The sequence below is a fragment of the Antennarius striatus genome, chromosome 3 (assembly GCF_040054535.1).
Source record: "Antennarius striatus isolate MH-2024 chromosome 3, ASM4005453v1, whole genome shotgun sequence".
NCBI classification, from domain to species: domain Eukaryota; kingdom Metazoa; phylum Chordata; class Actinopteri; order Lophiiformes; family Antennariidae; genus Antennarius; species Antennarius striatus.
The window spans coordinates 29,130,001-29,148,241 of record NC_090778.1 but is presented as its reverse complement, the minus strand read 5'-3'; the positions used below and the strand labels follow the sequence as shown (position 1 = coordinate 29,148,241).

General features: G+C 55.3%; 2 protein-coding genes across 3 annotated transcripts in view; one reads left to right on the top strand and one right to left on the bottom strand.

The window, feature by feature from the left end:
- Window positions 1-10,566, top strand: part of LOC137591995 (rasGAP-activating-like protein 1) — a 32,772-nt gene extending 22,206 nt beyond the window's left edge. The window contains exons 10-21 of one of the 2 annotated variants that reach the window (XM_068309859.1): window positions 146-263; window positions 334-487; window positions 1,495-1,559; window positions 1,639-1,751; window positions 2,746-2,938; window positions 3,007-3,144; window positions 4,224-4,365; window positions 4,481-4,653; window positions 4,939-5,076; window positions 5,700-5,835; window positions 5,952-6,072; window positions 8,595-10,566. In XM_068309859.1, coding sequence (XP_068165960.1) covers window positions 146-263; window positions 334-487; window positions 1,495-1,559; window positions 1,639-1,751; window positions 2,746-2,938; window positions 3,007-3,144; window positions 4,224-4,365; window positions 4,481-4,653; window positions 4,939-5,076; window positions 5,700-5,835; window positions 5,952-6,072; window positions 8,595-8,886 — 1,783 coding nt within the window. In that variant the 3' untranslated portion in view covers window positions 8,887-10,566. The remainder of the gene's footprint in view (window positions 1-145; window positions 264-333; window positions 488-1,494; window positions 1,560-1,638; window positions 1,752-2,745; window positions 2,939-3,006; window positions 3,145-4,223; window positions 4,366-4,480; window positions 4,654-4,938; window positions 5,077-5,699; window positions 5,836-5,951; window positions 6,073-8,594) is intronic. The other variant, XM_068309860.1, reaches the window with a different exon arrangement.
- Window positions 10,567-13,253: 2,687 nt separating this feature from the next.
- The window catches only part of dtx1 (deltex 1, E3 ubiquitin ligase), a 6,906-nt gene continuing 1,918 nt past the window's right edge, over window positions 13,254-18,241 (bottom strand). The window contains exons 3-10 of the mRNA XM_068309865.1: window positions 16,287-16,986; window positions 15,135-15,196; window positions 14,891-15,052; window positions 14,741-14,802; window positions 14,500-14,658; window positions 14,223-14,384; window positions 13,858-13,947; window positions 13,254-13,790 (exon numbers count right to left, since the gene is read on the bottom strand). Coding sequence (XP_068165966.1) covers window positions 13,566-13,790; window positions 13,858-13,947; window positions 14,223-14,384; window positions 14,500-14,658; window positions 14,741-14,802; window positions 14,891-15,052; window positions 15,135-15,196; window positions 16,287-16,986 — 1,622 coding nt within the window. The 3' untranslated portion in view covers window positions 13,254-13,565. The remainder of the gene's footprint in view (window positions 13,791-13,857; window positions 13,948-14,222; window positions 14,385-14,499; window positions 14,659-14,740; window positions 14,803-14,890; window positions 15,053-15,134; window positions 15,197-16,286; window positions 16,987-18,241) is intronic.

Sequence of the window (18,241 nt, the reverse complement as noted above, 5' to 3'; positions counted from 1 at the left end):
AGTGGAACCAGACACAAAATCAGAGCCACACCCGTTTGGGTCTCAACGTTCAGCATGGGGAGCTAGCAGACCTTAGCTAAACTAAGCTAGGCTACGCTAACCTAAGCTAAGCTAAGGTGTTGATCTTTCTGCCCCTCGTCTCCAGGGGGAGGCTGGGGGCGCTGCGCCTGAAGGTGCGTCTGGTGGAGGACCGGATCCTGCCCTCCGTCTACTACCAGCCCCTCATCCACCTGCTGGTGGAGGCGGTCATCTCCCCCACCGAGGTGCGCCTCAAGCTCCGCCCACGCCCGGTCCGACCCGGGTCCCGCTAACCCCACCCTGTCCCCCCCTCAGGTGGAGGAGGGCAGCGCCCTGACGCTGCTGGAGGAGGTGACCACGGTGGACAGCCGGCAGGACGTCGCCATGACGCTGGTGAGGATCTACCTGGGCCAGGGGCTGGTGGGGCCCTTCCTGGACTACCTGAACACCCGCGAGGTGCACCACACAGGTAGACATGCACACAGGTAAACACGCCCCCACAGGTAGACCCCCGGTCCACCACACAGGTAGACACGCCCACACAGGTAGACATACACACAGGTAAACACGCCCCCACAGGTAGACACCCGGTCCACCACACAGGTAGACACGCCCACACAGGTAGACATGCACACAGGTAGACACCCGGTCCACCACACAGGTAGACACGCCCACACAGGTAGACACACCCACACAGGTAGACATGCACACAGGTAGACACCCGGTCCACCACACAGGTGGACACGCCCACACAGGTAGACACCCGGTCCACCACACAGGTGGACACGCCCACACAGGTAGACACCCGGTCCACCACACACATACACACGCCCGACCCGGAGGTGCAGCTGGGGTTACTAAACACACACCTGAAGACGTCACGCCCGTCTGCTGTTTGTTATCAGTGTCAGTGTTGCCTGTTTACCTGCCCAGGTGCTCTGGGTGGGCGGGGCAAGCCGCTCCGTGTTGGCTCCGCCCAGCCTTTGGCACGCAGCCGTTCCTCCTGCCCGCCGTCACGGTTCCGCCTGCTGTCACTGTCACGCGTCGTGCTGCTGGGGGGGTCTTCGCCATCTGTCGCTGTGGGTGGAGATAATTAGCATGTTGCTGGCGTTGCCGTAGCAACCACACCCCATCCCAGCAGGAGGCGCTGCGTCAGGAATAGACGCAGCCAAATGTAAGGAAATGTGATGCACCCCACAGCAGATCCACACGTGTCCATCACTGAATGGGGGGGGGGGGGTCACGTCACCACGGATACCGTCAGCTGCTGGTAGGTCGCCCCGCCCCCCGTTGGGGGGTGGTGTCACAGCCGAGGGGAGAGGGTTCACACATCCAGTCGTGACGATCGATGGTGACGATTGATCGGAGCTCAGGTGGTCGGGGGGCGTCGTGAGGTGGGGGTGGAGCCTTCAGTGTGATGTCATCACACACGGGGGGGGTTCCGTGTTGGTTCTCATCTTTCGTCTTGTTTCACAGCCGACCCAAACACCCTGTTCCGCTCCAACTCCCTGTCCTCCAAGGCCATGGAGCAGTTCATGAAGGTGGGTCGGGGGGGGGGAGGTCTGCCGGGCCTCTGGGGGCCCCCCGGCTCAGGTGTGACCAGGTGCTCTGCCCCCACAGGCGGTGGGCATGCTGTACCTGCACGAGGTGCTGAAGCCAATCATCAACCGCGTGTTTGAGGACAGGAAGTACATCGAGCTGGACCCGAGTAAGATCGACCAGAACCGCAGCAGGTGAGGCGGCCCCGCCCCCGCAGGTCACGTGTCCCTGCACCACACGCCACGCCCACTAGAGCATGTCCCTGTGAGAACACCAGGACAAGGGGCTGTTAAAAGAGGAGCCTGTTGCCTAGCAACAGCCGTGAACCCATGAGATGTTAATCTGTGACACGGATTCGACGTGGCCCCGCCTCCAGGAGACCCTCCTGCAGAGTGTGTGTGTGAGTGTGTGTGTGAGTGTGTGTGTGTGTGTGAGTGTGAGTGTGAGTGTGTGTGTGTGTGTGTGTGTGTGTGAGTGTGAGTGTGTGAGTGTGAGTGTGTGTGTTGTGTGTGTGTGTGTGTTGTGTGTGTGTGTGAGTGTGAGTGTGTGTGTGTGTGTGTGAGTGTGTGTGTTGTGTGTGTGTGAGAGTGTGTGTGTGTTGTGTGTGTGTGTGTGTGTGTGTGTGTGTGTTTTGTCATCATTGGAGTCAAATGTCCCTTTGATCTTCTTTAACTTCCACAAACAACCTTCCTTCTTATTGTTTGGTGCCACCTGCTGGTTAGTCCTGGTGGTGATGATGATGGTGATGATGATGGTGATGATGATGGTGATGATGATGGTGGTGATGATGGTGATGATGATGATGATGATGGTGGTGATGATGATGATGGTGATGATGATGATGATGGTGGTGATAATGATGGTGATGGTGGTGATGATGATGGTGATGATGATGATGATGATGGTGATGATGATGATGGTGGTGATAATGATGATGGTGATGATGATGGTGATGATGATGATGGTGATGGTGATGATGATGATGATGGTGGTGATAATGATGATGGTGATGATGATGATGATGATGATGGTGATAATGATGATGATGATGATGGTGATGATGATGATGATGATGATGATGATGGTGATGATGATGATGATGGTGATAATGATGGTGATGGTGATGATGGTGATGGTGATGATGATGATGGTGATGGTGATAATGACGATGGTCCTTCCTCCCTGGAGGCGGATCTCCTTCAAGGGGGCGGTGTCGGAGGACGAGGTGCGGGACAGCAGCGTGGAGGCCCTTCAGGTCTACCTGAGCAGCGTCATCCGGTCCATCGTGGGCTCAGTGGACCAGTGCCCCCCCGTCATGAGGGTGGCCTTCAAGCAGCTACACAAGAGGGTGGAAGAGCGGTTCCCCGAGCCCGAGTACCAGGTCAGTCCTGCCCCGGGGGGTGGGCTTAGGGGGTCACAGGTGGTTCTGACCCGCTGTCCCTCCCACAGGACGTCAAGTACCTGGCCATCAGCGGATTCTTCTTCCTGCGCTTCTTCGCCCCCGCCATCCTCACGCCCAAACTGTTCCAGCTGAGGGAGCAGCACGCCGACACCAGGACCAGCAGAACCCTGCTGCTGCTGGCCAAGGTCAGAGACGGGTCAACACGGGTTTACACGGGTCCATCAGGTCCACACGGGTCAACATGGGTCCATCAGGTCAACACGGGTCCATCAGGTCTACATGGGTCCATCAGGTCCACACGGGTCCATCAGGTCCACACGGGTCCATCAGGTCTACATGGGTCCATCAGGTCCACACGGGTCCATCAGGTCCACACAGGTCCATCAGGTCCACACGGGTCCATCAGGTCTACACGGGTCCATCAGGTCCACACGGGTCCATCAGGTCCACACGGGTCCATCAGGTCTACACGGGTCCATCAGGTCCACACGGGTCCATCAGGTCCACCAGGTCCACATGGGTCCATCAGGTCCATCAGGTCCACACGGGTCCATCAGGTCTACACGGGTCCATCAGGTCCACACGGGTCCATCAGGTCCACACGGGTCCATCAGGTCCACACGGGTCCACACCCACAGGAGGAAGAGCAGGAGGGGGGGTGATGGAGGGACATCCATCTGTGAGAAACCAATGAACGGATCTATTAACTCTATTAACTATTAACTAGTAACCATGAACGGGTCGACATCAAACACAACAGCTGTTTGTTTATCTGTAAACAGTAAACCGTCTCCGTGACGACAGGCGACTTGTGATGATGTCATCACATAGAGGGTGGTGGGCGTGGCTTCAAATCAAAACCAAACAGAAAGCTGTTGCTAACCAGGGGAAGATGGTGTTCTGTTCGGTGTTACCATGGCGATGGCAGAGCAGGATGGGGGGGTTCAGGCTGAACTGCGGCGATGGCGCCGTGGATCCGGCGTTGGGGTCGTGTGGGGGTCGCTCTCCCACGCTGCCTCCTATGAGGCTGTTGCCATGGTTACTCCTGAGGGGGGGCGGAGCGGCTATTTTTACCCGGGTTCAAAGCGGGGCTTCACAAGGGCTGGAGGGGCTTCCTCGCCGCGGGGCAGGTGGGGGCAGGACAAAGGGCCCCGCCGCGGGCGGGCCCCCGGGGCCCTTTGATGTCACACTCCACTGAGGGCTGTCGGATGCTGCGGTCGGATGCTGCGGGGGCGTGAGCTGACGGACATGTCCCCCCCCCCAGGCGCTGCAGAGCGTGGGGAACCTGGGCCTCCAGCTGGGACACGGCAAGGAGCCCTGGATGGCGCCGCTGCATCCCAGCATCCTTTGCAGCGTGGCGTCCGTCAAAGACTTCCTGGACCGGCTGATCGACATCGACCACGACGGTAAGGCCCCCACAGCGGGGGGGTCAGGAGCCTGGGCTGGGTTCCAGCATCAGGACCAGATGGGGGGGGGGGGGTTGTGCTGAACTGTCCTGAAACTCTTCCACCCCCCCCTCAGTGTCGGAGGCTCCCCAGCGGGGGGTGTTCCTGCCATCGGCCCCCGTGAAGGAGGGGTACCTGCAGAAGCACAAGGCCGAGGCCCCCCAGCTGCTGCCCCGCTTCGCCTTCAAGAAGCGCTACTTCTGGCTGACCAGCGAGACGCTGTCCTACGCCAAGACCCCCGACTGGCAGGTGGGTCCCCCCCCCGATGGCCCCCCTGTGGTAATGATCGCTCGCCTTCAGCAGCTCTTTGTACAGAAGAAAAGCGCTGCTAACAAAGGCGGGGGCTCTTCATGCTAACGCTGAGAATCAGGTGACAATGTGCGCCCCCCCCCCCCCCTCGAAGGGCCTGATTTACACTTTAAAGAGCCCCTGCCTTCGCTTTGTGTCACGTCCGCTCCTCAGACCGGGGACAAAACCCGCCCCCCCGGGTGGTGCCCCCCCCCACTAATGGGTGCTTTGTGGCTGAACCTGCAGGTGCGCTCCTCCATCCCGGTGCGCTGCGTGTGCGCCGTGGAGCGTGTGGACGAACACGCCTTCCAGCAGCAGAACGTCATGCAGGTCGTCTCCCACGACAACGAGGCACAGCTGCACACCACCTACATCCAGTGCAAGGTGGGGCGGCGCCACACAGGCGCCACGCGGCGACACACAGGCGTAATGCAGGCGACACACAGGCGACACAGGCTCCACGCGGAGCCACACAGGCGCCACGCGGCGACACAGGCGCCACAGGGCGACACACAGGCGCCATGCGGTAACACACAGGCGCCACGAGGTGACACACAGGCGCCACGTGGTGACACACAGGCGCCACGCGGTGACACACAGGCGCCACGAGGTGACACACAGGCGCCACGCGGTGACACACAGGCGCCACGAGGTGACACACAGGCGCCACGAGGTGACACACAGGCGCCACGCGGTGACACACAGGCACCATCCGGCGACACACTGGCGCCACGAGGCGCCACACAGGCGCCATGCAGGTGACACACAGGTGCCACACAGGCGCCATGAGGTGACACACAGGTGCCACACAGGCGCCATGCAGGTGACACACAGGTGCCACACAGGCGCCATGCAGGTGACACACAGGTGCCACACAGGCGCCATGAGGTGACACACAGGCGCCACACAGGCGCCATGAGGTGACACACAGGCGCCACACAGAGACACACATTAATAAACGTGAACAGGAAGCAGATGCCGGCAGCTGATTGGTTCCTCCCTGACAGAACGTGAACGAGCTCAACCAATGGCTGTCGGCCATCAGGAAGGTCAGCATCTACAACGAGCGCATGCTGCCCTCCTTCCACCCGGGGGCGCACCGCAGCGGCAAGTGGACCTGCTGCCTGCAGACGGACCGCGCCGGTAGGACCGCCTTCGTGATGCTGGGGGCGGGGCTAAATGTCTGATCTGGGGGTCGCCGTGTGAACCCTCCATCACACTGTGTGGCCCCTGCGTCCGGGGGCCCCTGTTCCGTTCAGTTCCAGGCTGCAGCAGGACCCACTCCGCCGTGACCCTGGGGGACTGGAGCGACCCGCTGGACCCCGACGTGGAGACCCAGACCATCTACAAGCAGCTCCTCCAGGGCCGCGACAAGCTCAGGTCAGTGGGAGGAGCCTCAGCCGGGACGCGTTCCCCCCGGACGCTAGGGGGGGCGTTAGGGGGCGGCCTCAGGCCGGGCGTAGTTCCTTCTGTGGACACTAGGGGGCGGTGTTGAACTGGAACCAGAGCAGCGAGCCTGAGATGAAACCAGAGGGAATGGAAACAAACACACACACACACACACACACACACACACACACACACACACACACACACACACACACACAACACAACACACACAACACAATACACACACACAAACACACACACACAACACAACACACACAACACAATACACACACACAAACACACACACACACACAACACACACAACACAATACACACACACAAACACACACACACACACAACACACACACACACACACAACACACACAACACAATACACACACACAAACACACACACACACACACACACAACACAACACACACAACACAACACACACAACACAACACACACAACACAATACAAACACACACACACACACAAAACACACACACACACAACACAACACACACAACACACACAACACAACACACACAACACAATACACACACACAAACACACACACACACACAACACAACACACACAACACAACACACACAACACAACACACACAACACAATACACACACACAAACACAAAACACACACACACACACACACACACACACACAACACAACACACACAACACAACACACACACACAAACACACAACACAACACACACAACACAATACACACAACACAATACACACACACAAACACACACAAAACACACACACACACACACAAGCTGTGAACCAGGAAACATTTACACACGACGTGTACAGATGAAAGTTACGATCACAATGTTTGCATTGACTCTCCATGGAAACACAAACAGGTAAACACACACCTGACCAGAGTCCTGTCCCATGAAGCTGGATTAACCTAGTCAGGCTTCCTCCTACTTATCTGGCTTCACTTACCCAGACATCCACCCTCCAGATTTTCGGTACCATAAAGCCGGCTATCAACTCACTAATTCAATCCAGACTTGTCCACTCTAGATCTGTGCGCGCTCACATAAAAAGGGCGGAGTTTGCTGCATGCGACCAATCACAAACATGCAACAAACCGGCCCGAGACGCATATTTCACAACGGAGGAGCAAACAATAATAATTAATAAATACGATCAATACAAATCAATAATCCAGGCAAAAAGCAACACAGCTGCAGCTGCCAAACGGAGCAAGGATCTCTGGGAAAACATGGCCGACTGCGTCAATGAGGAAGTTAGTGTCATTATAATATTACTGCCCCACTATGATGCACTTGTGTGTCTGACTACAGTAACATGTGTGTGTTCATACATGTGTGTGTGAACCACATGTTTGGTTATGACATGTGATCGTAGCCCCGTGACTTTATGAACAGCTCTACGTACTGTGTTCTTCACAGGTTTTCAGCATCGCCAACACAATACATTAAAGTACCCATCAATCAATCAATCAATCAATCAATCAATCAATCAATCAATCAATCAATCAATCAATCAATCAATCACTCACTCAATCAATCAATCAATCAATCAATCAATCCATGATCTACTGAAACAAATCATTGATCAATGACATTTTATCTGTGTCTTGCTTGTAACCCGTCCAACGAGGGATTTCAGGACATCATAATAATGACCAACATCACTCAGAAATATATGAACTGTCTCAAAGACCCTCAGGTCAATGCACACTGTGGGGGGCTGTCAGCGCGGGGTTGGGGTGCGTTCCATTCCTGATGTGAGGCTCCAGCAGCTGACAGATGTAATGTAACCCCTCCCCCCAAAACCTCTACCTTTCTACAGTCATTGTTCAGCCAATCCCACCGGATTACAGCCATCCCTAAATATTCTCTCTGCCTGAGCGCTCTGCACACAAGCTGTGACCCGAGATCCACCGGGTTCTCAGGGAACGGACGGCCCGTTTTCAGGAGAACCGATTGGTCAGTAGGTGGGGCTGTTATACCTGCTGAGCTCTGATTGGTCAGTAGGTGGGGCTGTTATACCTGCTGAGCTCTGATTGGTCAGTAGGTGGGGCTGTTATACCTGCTGATCTTATCCTGAACTTATCCTGCTCCGGAGCAGGTTAGGTGTTCAGCATAGGTTACCGCGACAACGTAGCCCGTAGAAAGTCAGCCACCTTCATGGTACCGAAAAGCCAGGGTTAAGCCTGAAGTTATCTGGCTAAGCCGTGATCCAGCTTTAGGGTACAGGCCTCTGTTCTGTCCTCTGTATTGATCAGTGATAATCACCTGGAGCTGATCATTAATAATGGAGTAACCGTGTTGTTTAGGTGTTTAGTCGTAGATGCAGTACGTGGAGCGGCTGCAGGGGGGCGCCCTGCAGACAGAGACAGTGTTCGTCGTCATGGAGATCAAACGTGACGCGTCAGCATTTATTTTTGTTATTTAAATGAAAATACAAACAAACAAACAAACAAACCGTCTGATCGTTGCTGCAGGAGGAACCACCTGGAGGGGGGCCACGCCGCTCCAACGTCCAGCGATGAAGAGCAGAAGGGCGTGGCCGGTGTTCACCCAGGTGCGGCTGCCGCCGGGCCCCCCGGGGATCCTGGTGATTTGGCGCAGCGCCCCGTTTGCCCCATGGGGGGCGCTGAAGGCGACGCCCCGCTGGCGAAGACGGGCGCGGTCACCACCCGGCTGCTGGCGGTCATTGAGGACCTGGAGCGGGCTCACGCCACCTACCAGTCAAAAGAGAAGGAGGAAGGACCTGGGGTCATCCTTGACCCCTGACCCAGGGGGCCCAGTGGGGGGGCCACACACTCCTCCAGCCTCTGCAGTTCCCACCCCGTCCAGTCAGAAGCAGCAGAGGGAATTCTGCCGCTTTGAGTAGTTTTGTAAGGTCTGACCGCCACAGCGTTGCCGTGGAGATGTGATGCCCTCAGCGACGGGGGCGGGGCCTCTAGCAGCGTGCTGTTTTCCATGTTTCTATATCCTGCATGGACCCGTCAACAGAAGCTTTTATATTTGTAAGATTCTGTACAGGAACTTTATGCAACATGCTTGATGTCCCAGAATGCAAAGCGTTCCATTCTGCTGGGGCGGGGCATCTGATGACGGATGTCACCACACCAGCCAATCAGCTCGCTCTGATGTCATCATGTTGAAAATGTCCTGACGCAGCCATCAGAGAAGTCTGGATGTTTGATATGTCGACTGGAGGGGTTAAAGGTCGTAGCTCATGAGGGTCAGGGTTAGGGTTCAGGGTTGGAGTTAAGGGTCAGGGTTGGAGTAAAGGGTCAGGATTAGAGGTCAAGGGTCAGGGTTAGGGGCCTGGGCTGGAGTTAAGGGTCAGGGTTGAGGTGAGGATAAAGGGTCAGGGTTAGGGGTCAATGTTCGTTTCAGACGGGCGCGGTGCCAAATTATTTTATAGAAATTGTACAGTCACCCCCCGGTCTCAGCAGAACCCGCTCCAGAGGCTGGTCCAAATACTAAACTGTTTTTCCCATTAAAATTAATGTCAACAATTTTAATCCGTCCCAAGTCTAAACAAATTTTTTTTACTATTTTACACCGTAAACTGTCCTGAACACTGTTTACCATGAACAGAAAGGGGAGAAACAGACGCTGTGTTTTATTTGTGTAACAGACATCCTGTCGAACTTTGAACACGAATGCGTTACGGAGGAAGAATCCTGGGCAGTTCGCTCGGCTCCCCAGTGAGTCGCGTTCAGGTACGTTCAGGTACGTTCAGGTACGTTCAGGTACGTTCAGGTACGTTCAGGTACGCTCCTGAGTGAGTCGCGTTCAGGTATGCTCGGATTCTTTCGGTTCGGTCGAGAGACGAATTTTGGTCGAGTTCAGAGACGTAAAATTCTCGGATTTTCGGGTCGAAAACTGATTTGGTCGAGAACAGAAGCGTGTGGAAACCGAGGGTTGACTGTACAAGAATCACTTTAGAAGCAGATGAATTATCATGAGACACCGTTTTCTGTGGAGATTCAATCAGTGATCAATAATCAGTGATCAATAAGAGTTCAGTGGTGGAGCTCCTCTGCCACCAGATTCCAGCTTCTGGTTTGTTTGTGGAGGAAAGTCTTTTTAAAATGCAGTAATCAGTAAACATCCTGTTCTTGTCAATGTGAACAACATTTATTTTGAAAAGCAGGAACACCGCTGTGTTTTATTTTGTTAACACACACCGATGGTTCCTGTGAGCGACTCACCAGTGTTCCCAGTAGAGTGGGGTTCTGTTCTCCCGTCAGCTGAGTCTTTATTCATGACATAAATTATCACAGCAACAATTATAATAATGATTAAATAATATTAATAAAATATTAATATAATAATAATAATAATAATAACAATTGAGTAGATTTATATAACGCTTTTCTGGACACTCAAAGTCGCTTTACATCGGATCCATTATTCATTCACTCCTCATCCGTACCTGGTGATGGTACACTACGTCAGCAGCCACAATATGTAGTAATAATATTAATAAAATAATAAAACATAAATAATGACAATGAATGAATGATAATAACATTAATAATAAAAATAACATTAATATAATAATAATGACATAACGACATTAATATATAAGAATATACTTTAAAAATAATAACAAAATTAACATTAACAATAATATTATTACCATTTATAATAAAATTAATAACAATATTTATAACATTAATAAAAATAATATTCATAGTAATTACATTAATAATAATGATAATTACATTAATAATGATAATAATAATATTCAGAATAATTACATTAATAATAATAATATTACCTCAGTACAACAGGATGAAGACTCCTGGTTGTTTCATCACTGCTGACGTTCAACTGAAGCACTGTCGCTCCTCCTGGCCTGACTGAAGCAACCTCTGACCTCCTGTGACCTCTGGGTGGGTTCAGGTAGCTGGAGCTGCAGGAGGGCGGGGGGAACATCCAGATGCCCCAACCACAGCACAGGAAGCTAACACATCTGACAGGAATTGACCATAAAGCGAACGTCCTGCTCATTCACACACACACACACACACACGGAGGAGGAGCCAAGGTGGCTGAAGGTCAAACAATTACCCCGGCGGGGGCAGATTTATTTTCAAACAAGAAACACACAAACATGCAACGAGGTCATGACAATCAGATTCAGAGCCCTTAGTGGTCGAGTCACGTCTGAAAGGAGAACGCGGGGGGAGGGGGGGGGGCTGACGTGTGACACCAGACAATCGATCAATAAACATGTTTGGAACACGTGAGCGTGACGGAGCCTTCATCCTCATCTTCATCCTGCTACACGTCACTCATTCCATGATGAAGATCAGAAATTGCATAAACGCCGGTCCACTTGGTTCTGTACACACCTGAGGGGGGGGGGGTCTGGTTCCACGTAGAAAAGTCCCTGATAGGCTGGAGACGACCCCGCCCACCCGGGTCATCAAACCAGCGACGGTCTGACGCGCCTCATCGGACGTGACATCACCCAAAAACCGTTAAATCAGTGGTGCGTTCGGGTGATGTCAAAATAATCTGACAAAATCCCTCCCCAGTGGAAAACTGCACCGCCTTTAGAGCATCAACAGAGAATGTGGAGAAAACTTTCCTCCCATTTTATTACTTCCAACTGAAGAATGTGGGGCGACACGACAAATCTGGAAAGCGTTGATCGGCTGGATCAATAGCCAATCATGTTCATATCAATAAGCTTGAACAGCAAATATCACCGTTTTGTTTCAAAGGCGGTTTGAGAATCAATAACGCATCACATCCAACAGTAAATCACGTTCATCAATAATCAATAATGTTAGTAATATATATATATATTAGTTATATTAATGTCCACACAAAAACCCACGTCTGGTAACTCTGCTTTCCTATTTTCTGCTGCGTCCTGAACGCATCACGCCATCAACACACGACATCACAGACCATCACATCAATGAATGCTAACAGCGCTAACTCACAGCTAACTAGCCATCTAGAGAAGATTCTAACAAGCAGGATACGTAGCTAGCTAGCTAGCGAGCTAGCTCCTGACACAAGCAGGCCTGAACTCTGGATAGCATGATTAGCATTTTAGCATCAGGTAAAATAAGACGATAACATCAATAAAATGTTGACGTAAAGATAAAGACGATGACTGATCAATACGTTTGGTTTAACATGCCTGATCAATAACAGATCGTGTCCTCTCCACGCCGGTCCTGAACGCAACACGAGCGTCTGGACGTTCAGGTGATTTATTGCATATCAGACGCATTCAGAACGCAGGGGGGGTCACCGGTTCTGGTCCTACTGGGGCGCAACATCTGGGGGGGGTCGGGGAGGGGTCACAACATGACCGAGCTCCCGAACACACCCACCAACAGAGGCCCCGCCCACCAGTAACATCACGCCGACGCGTTTCTCCAGTCACGAATCGAACGCAAACACCATGACAGAGGGGGCGGTCCTACTGCCGGCCAATCAGAGAGAGTAGAAAAATAAATCACCTCACGTCAGGTCGACCACGCCCCTCAAAGCAGAACATATATGTTATGTGTTATTGAGTGTGTGTGTGTGTGTGTGTGTGCGTGTCTGTGTGTGTCTGTGTGTGTGTGTGTGTCTGTGTGTGTGTGTGTGTGTGTGTCTGTGTGTGTGTGTGTGTGTCTGTGTGTGTGTGTGTGTGTGTGTGTGTCTGTGTGTGTGTGTGTGTCTGTGTGTGTGTGTGTGTCTGTGTGTGTGTGTGTGTCTATGTGTGTCTGTGTGTGTGTGTGTGTCTGTGTGTGTGTGTGTGTGTGTGTGTGTGTGTGTGTCTGTGTGTGTGTGTGTGTGTCTGTGTGTGTGTGTGTGTCTGTGTGTGTGTCTGTGTGTCTGTGTGTGTGTCTGTGTGTGTGTGTGTGTGTCTGTGTGTGTGTGTGTGTGTGTGTGTGTGTGTGTGTCTGTGTGTGTCTGTGTGTGTGTGTCTGTGTGTGTGTGTGTGTGTGTGTGTGTGTGTGTGTCTGTGTGTGTGTGTGTGTGTGTCTGTGTGTGTGTGTGTGTGTGTGTGTGTGTGTGTGTGTGTGTGTGTCTGTGTGTGTGTGTGTGTGTGTGTGTGTCGCCTCAAACTGGAAGACTAGGATTCGCTCGGAGGCGTGGCTCACAGCTTGACGCCCCGCCCCCCCGGGTGACCTGACATCAAACCCCCCCTCGTTAAAACTGATCACATGTATTGATGAGCCTCCGGTCAGAGGTCACCGGGTCAAACACGACATGTCCCAGAATGCTTCAGGGGCCGGGCCCCCAGAGGGGTGATCAGTAATGACCAGGATTCATTGAACTCAACACGACACAGCTGCGACCTTTGACCCCCCCAGCTGATATGTCCCTCAGTGTGGGCGGGGCTCAAGCTGGTCCCTGAACGCACCGCGGCGTCTCCACCTCCGTGTTCGTTCCACTTCCTGTTGCCCCCTGGGGGGGGTGGAGCGCCTTCCGGCCCCGGGTCAGTCCTTCAGGTTGTCCTCGCCCACCCCCTGGGCCCACAGCTCCCTCAGCACGTTGTCCAGGTAGTGGGGGTCGGGGTACCCGTGCCCCGTCAGGTTGGACCCGAACTCGGTCTTGTGGTGGATCTCGTTCCAGACCACCGTGTCCGCCTCCCCCGTGGTGCTGGACACCCCCACGGCGAAGATCAGGCGCCGGTCCCAGGCCGTGATCAGCAGCTTCAGCACCTGCAGGGGGGGCCAGGTGTCAGTGGGAGGGGCTAGCAGCTGTCAACTCCTTGGGGGCGGGGCTTACCTTCCTGCCCTTCTCGGTGTCGGGCAGGTAGCAGTGGCGGGGGAACCCCCGGGCGCTGAACTTCTTTCCCGGGTTGGGGTGTTCGCTGGTCTGCAGGAGAAACGAGGGGGGGTTCTTAAAGGGGCCACGTCCACCTACAGGGATAATGCTACTGCTAACGCTAACGCTAATGGAGGGGGTTCTGGGAATAGCCGAGGTCCTGAAATTACCCCCCCAGACTAAAGGAGAGGGGGGGACCTGTGGGGGGGTTCTGACCTGGATCCCAGCGAGGGGGGGGGGGTTCTGACCTGGACCTGTGGGGGGGTTCTGACCTGGATCGCAGCGAGGGGGGGGGTTCTGACCTGGACCTGTGGGGGGGTTCTGACCTGGATCCCGGCGGGGACGTCGTAGACGATGCGGATGCTCCTGTTGTCAGGGTAACCGGGCAGGCAGTGGGGGATGAGGTGGTACTCCATCTTCCCGGGGGGCTGGGTGCCCGTCTTCTGCCCGTAGATGGTCTTACAGGTGGGGCACTGGAGGCTCCCGTCCTGCCAGACAAACGGAGGGGGGGGGGGTTTACGCTCTCTGGTTAGCATGCTAACAACCTAGCATCCCCCCAGCTGGGGAGGCCGTGGCGGATGGGCGTCGCCCGGCCACACCCACCTTGTTGCCGTTGGCGTACATGGCGACCAGGCACAGCAGGTGGAACACGTGACCACACGCCCCCAGCCCCCCCACCAGCTCCGGCTTCACGCCCCGCCGCCGCAGGACACCGTCGTAGCCCGACGCCGCCGCCAGCCGCTCCATGCAGATGGTGCAGTCCTGGGGGGGGGCAGCCCAGCGTTTAGACACGCCCACTCAGGAGCCCCGCCCCCGACGGGAGGGAGAAGGGGGGGGTTCTCACCTCGTCTGGAACCATCTTGATCTTCTCCGTGTATCGCCTCACCACGTCCTCCGGGGTTTTCCCTGCAACCAATCAGCAACAAGCATGAGAGAGACTCCGCCCACTGACACACACATGGCCCCACCCCTCCAGCGGAGCGCCGCCCCTCACCTCTCCTCAGGTGTTTCTTCTTGGTCTTGCGCCGCGTCCCGTTGACCCCTGGTACCGGCTTCAGGTCGCTCTTGTTGATGGGGGGGGGGTGGAGGATGGGCTTGGGGGCCCGAGTCAGACAGACAGGGAGCCCCCCCGCACACATCAGGAGCCCCATCATCCCTACACACACACACACACACACACACACGTTGTGAATGAGGTCAGCCCTCTCAGCTGGGGGGCGGGGCTTAGCGTTGCTAACCTGCTAGCGCCGGGTGCAGGGGTCCGGATCCGGTCAGGTTCTTCACGGGGAGGGCAGGAACCCTGGAGGGGGGAGAGCCATCAGCTGTCACACCTGTTCGGAGTCCAGATTCACGCCTGAACTGGTTCAGATTCAGACCCCCCCAGGGATCGGACCCCCGTTGGGTCAGAAGGGGGGGGTCACCAACATCCTGCTGCACAGCCTCCTGACAGGAGGGTCAGAGGTCAACCAGACGACTGAACCAACCCGCTGCTGATGGGTAATGACCCACCAACACCCGTTACCACGGCAACACCTGCTTCCTGTTTACAGTCCCTGAAGCGTGTTCCTGTGTGAGAACACGGATCAAACATGTAGAGGTCAGCATTCTGCTCGTGTGTGTGTGTGTGTGTGTGTGTGTCTCCATGTGTGTGTGTGTGTGTGTCTCCATGTGTGTGTGTGTGTGTGTCTCTATGTGTGTGTGTGTGTGTCTCTATGTGTGTGTGTGTGTGTGTGTGTGTCTCTATGTGTGTGTGTGTGTGTGTGTCTCTATGTGTGTGTGTGTGTGTGTGTCTCTATGTGTGTGTGTGTGTGTGTCTCTATGTGTGTGTGTGTGTGTCTCTATGTGTGTGTGTGTCTCTATGTGTGTGTGTGTGTGTGTGTCTCTATGTGTGTGTGTGTGTGTGTGTCTCTATGTGTGTGTGTGTGTCTCTATGTGTGTGTGTGTGTGTGTGTCTCTATGTGTGTGTGTGTGTGTGTCTCCATGTGTGTGTGTGTGTGTGTCTCTATGTGTGTGTGTGTGTGTCTCTATGTGTGTGTGTGTGTGAAACGAGGTCGCGACCCCTGAGGACGGACGCTCAGAGCGACGCCCCCGATGGCGTTCAAACATCAGGACCGAATCAGGTCGCCTCCCCCCGTCTGTTTGATCACGAGTCCCTCAACAGGTTTCCACGGCAACGAAAGAGTGCCCCCCCCACATCAGACCTCCTGTCACACGACACGATCCTCCCCCACACCATCACAACCAATGAGCTCAGAGGAGCAATCCACGCCTGCCAAGCTGACGTTAGCCCCCCCAGGTAACCATGGTGACCTGGGACGTCTGCATGCTAGCAGGTGTTAGCATCGAGATGCTAGGCGGCTAACAGCTGACTGCCTGCCTGACGTCCTTACCCGGGGGGGGCGGCCCCTCTGCCGGCGCCGGAGGCGGGGCGTTGCGTGCCGGGTCGGTTCAGGTTGTTCTGTCCGTTGATGGTGGGGGCGTGTCCGAGACACAGCATCACGGGGGAGCGGGCCAAGTTGGGGGGGGACACCTGCCCCCCTCCCAGAGTGATGTTGCTTGTGGGTGGAGAGGCGGAGCCTGGAGCCCAGTGGGAGGTCCCGGCGAACGTGTTGCTCTGCCGCACCACGGCGAGGGGTCCCGCCCCGCCTGCCGGCCCCGCCCCCCCGCCGTACAGCTTCCTCCTCTGGGAGGCCAGGATGGCGTTGGAGGCGGCCCTGGTGCCGTGGACCAGCATGCACTGCTGGCAGCAGCAGGGCGTGCCCGAGCTGGCCCCCACGGGCCAGGACTGGGACTTGGGGATGGAGCCCATGAGGAGGGGGTAGGCCAGGTCCATACGGCGCCGCAGGCGGCGGCGGCGCTGGGTGGGGCGGCTGGTCTGGGACATGCTGGTGAAGTCGATGAGGTAGGCGAAGCCCAGCGAGCTCAGGTCCACCCACGGGTGCTGCTTCTCGTAGGCGTTCTGGATGCTCACGCACAGGTCCATGTCGTACGCCGTCCAGGCCCCGCCCTCACCCTCCCACTCCCACACCACGCCCTTCCCCGGCGCCGACGACGGCTCGTAGAACTTCCTCTGAACCGACCTCATGGTGCCTGCAAGACAAGAACCGGGACAAAGTCAGCACCACCGCCGTCCAACCGCCATCCAACCGCCAGGCAATTTCCTGTGGGAACAGGATCATGGATGGTTGGATGGATGGATGAATGATGGATGGATGATGGATGGAACCTCCTTCCCACTGCTGACAGCCAATCAGCTCCCTCCCCCATTTTAACACAATTACAGTACAATGACCCCCCCCACTCTGCCCCCCCCAGTGAAGCTTTCCAGTGCCCCCCACCCCCCCACCTGATTTAACGTGTAGCTGCATGGCTCCATTTGAAGGGCTGGGTGGTGATGGGGGGTGTAGGGGAGGGAGGGGGCGGGGACAGGGGAGGTGGGGGGCGGGGCCTCTCATGCGGCTGCTTGCTTCTGGCACCAGAGAATAAACCTCGTCAGCCAATCAGCTGCTCCGACCTTCAGTTGCCGCTGAAGGTCACTGGAGCTGCCCCCGTTGACGAGCTGCTTTCATCACCAGCTGGACGGGAGGCTCCCCCCCTCACCATCAGCTGGTCATGAGGCTCCCCCCCTCACCATCAGCTGGTCATGAGGCTCCTCCCCTCACCATCAGCTGGTCATGAGGCTCCTCCCCTCACCATCAGCTGGTCATGAGGCTCCTCCCCTCACCATCAGCTGGTCATGAGGCTCCTCCCCTCACCATCAGCTGGTCATTAGGCTCCTCCCTCACTGATTTCCTTCCTTCCTGTAGTTTCAGTGGCTGGGGGCCCCTGACAGCGAGGACAGCCCCCCCGGGGGCCATCAGGCTCAACACGTTTCTGACCACAATCAATACACACCTTTATGAATAATTGATCAGGCGGAGATTTGACTCTCTGATCAATTCAAAGATCAGAACTCTGGTGAGGAGGCGGAGCCTGAAACGCCACCGCTTCAGGAGGATCTGATGTCATTTTATGACATCATAGTTTATGGAAGGCACTTCCTTGATGCAGACCTGCATCTCATTGGCTGAGCCGTGGCCCCTCCCACTAGCAGGGGGACTGCTGCGGCTGTCGTCAGGGGCAACAGCCACCACACTCCTGACATCTGATTGGAGGCTTGACCCCCAGCCCCGACAGGCTGACCCCGTCAGTCACATGACTCTGCCCCTCTGCCTCACGCCGAGCAGGGATCTGTCCAATCACCTTCAGGAGGTGACGGAGGGGCGGAGCTCCAAGACCAAGCTGCGTCAGATCTTTATGATTGACAGGCTCCTGTGTTTCCATGGTGACGGCAAGCATCACGCAG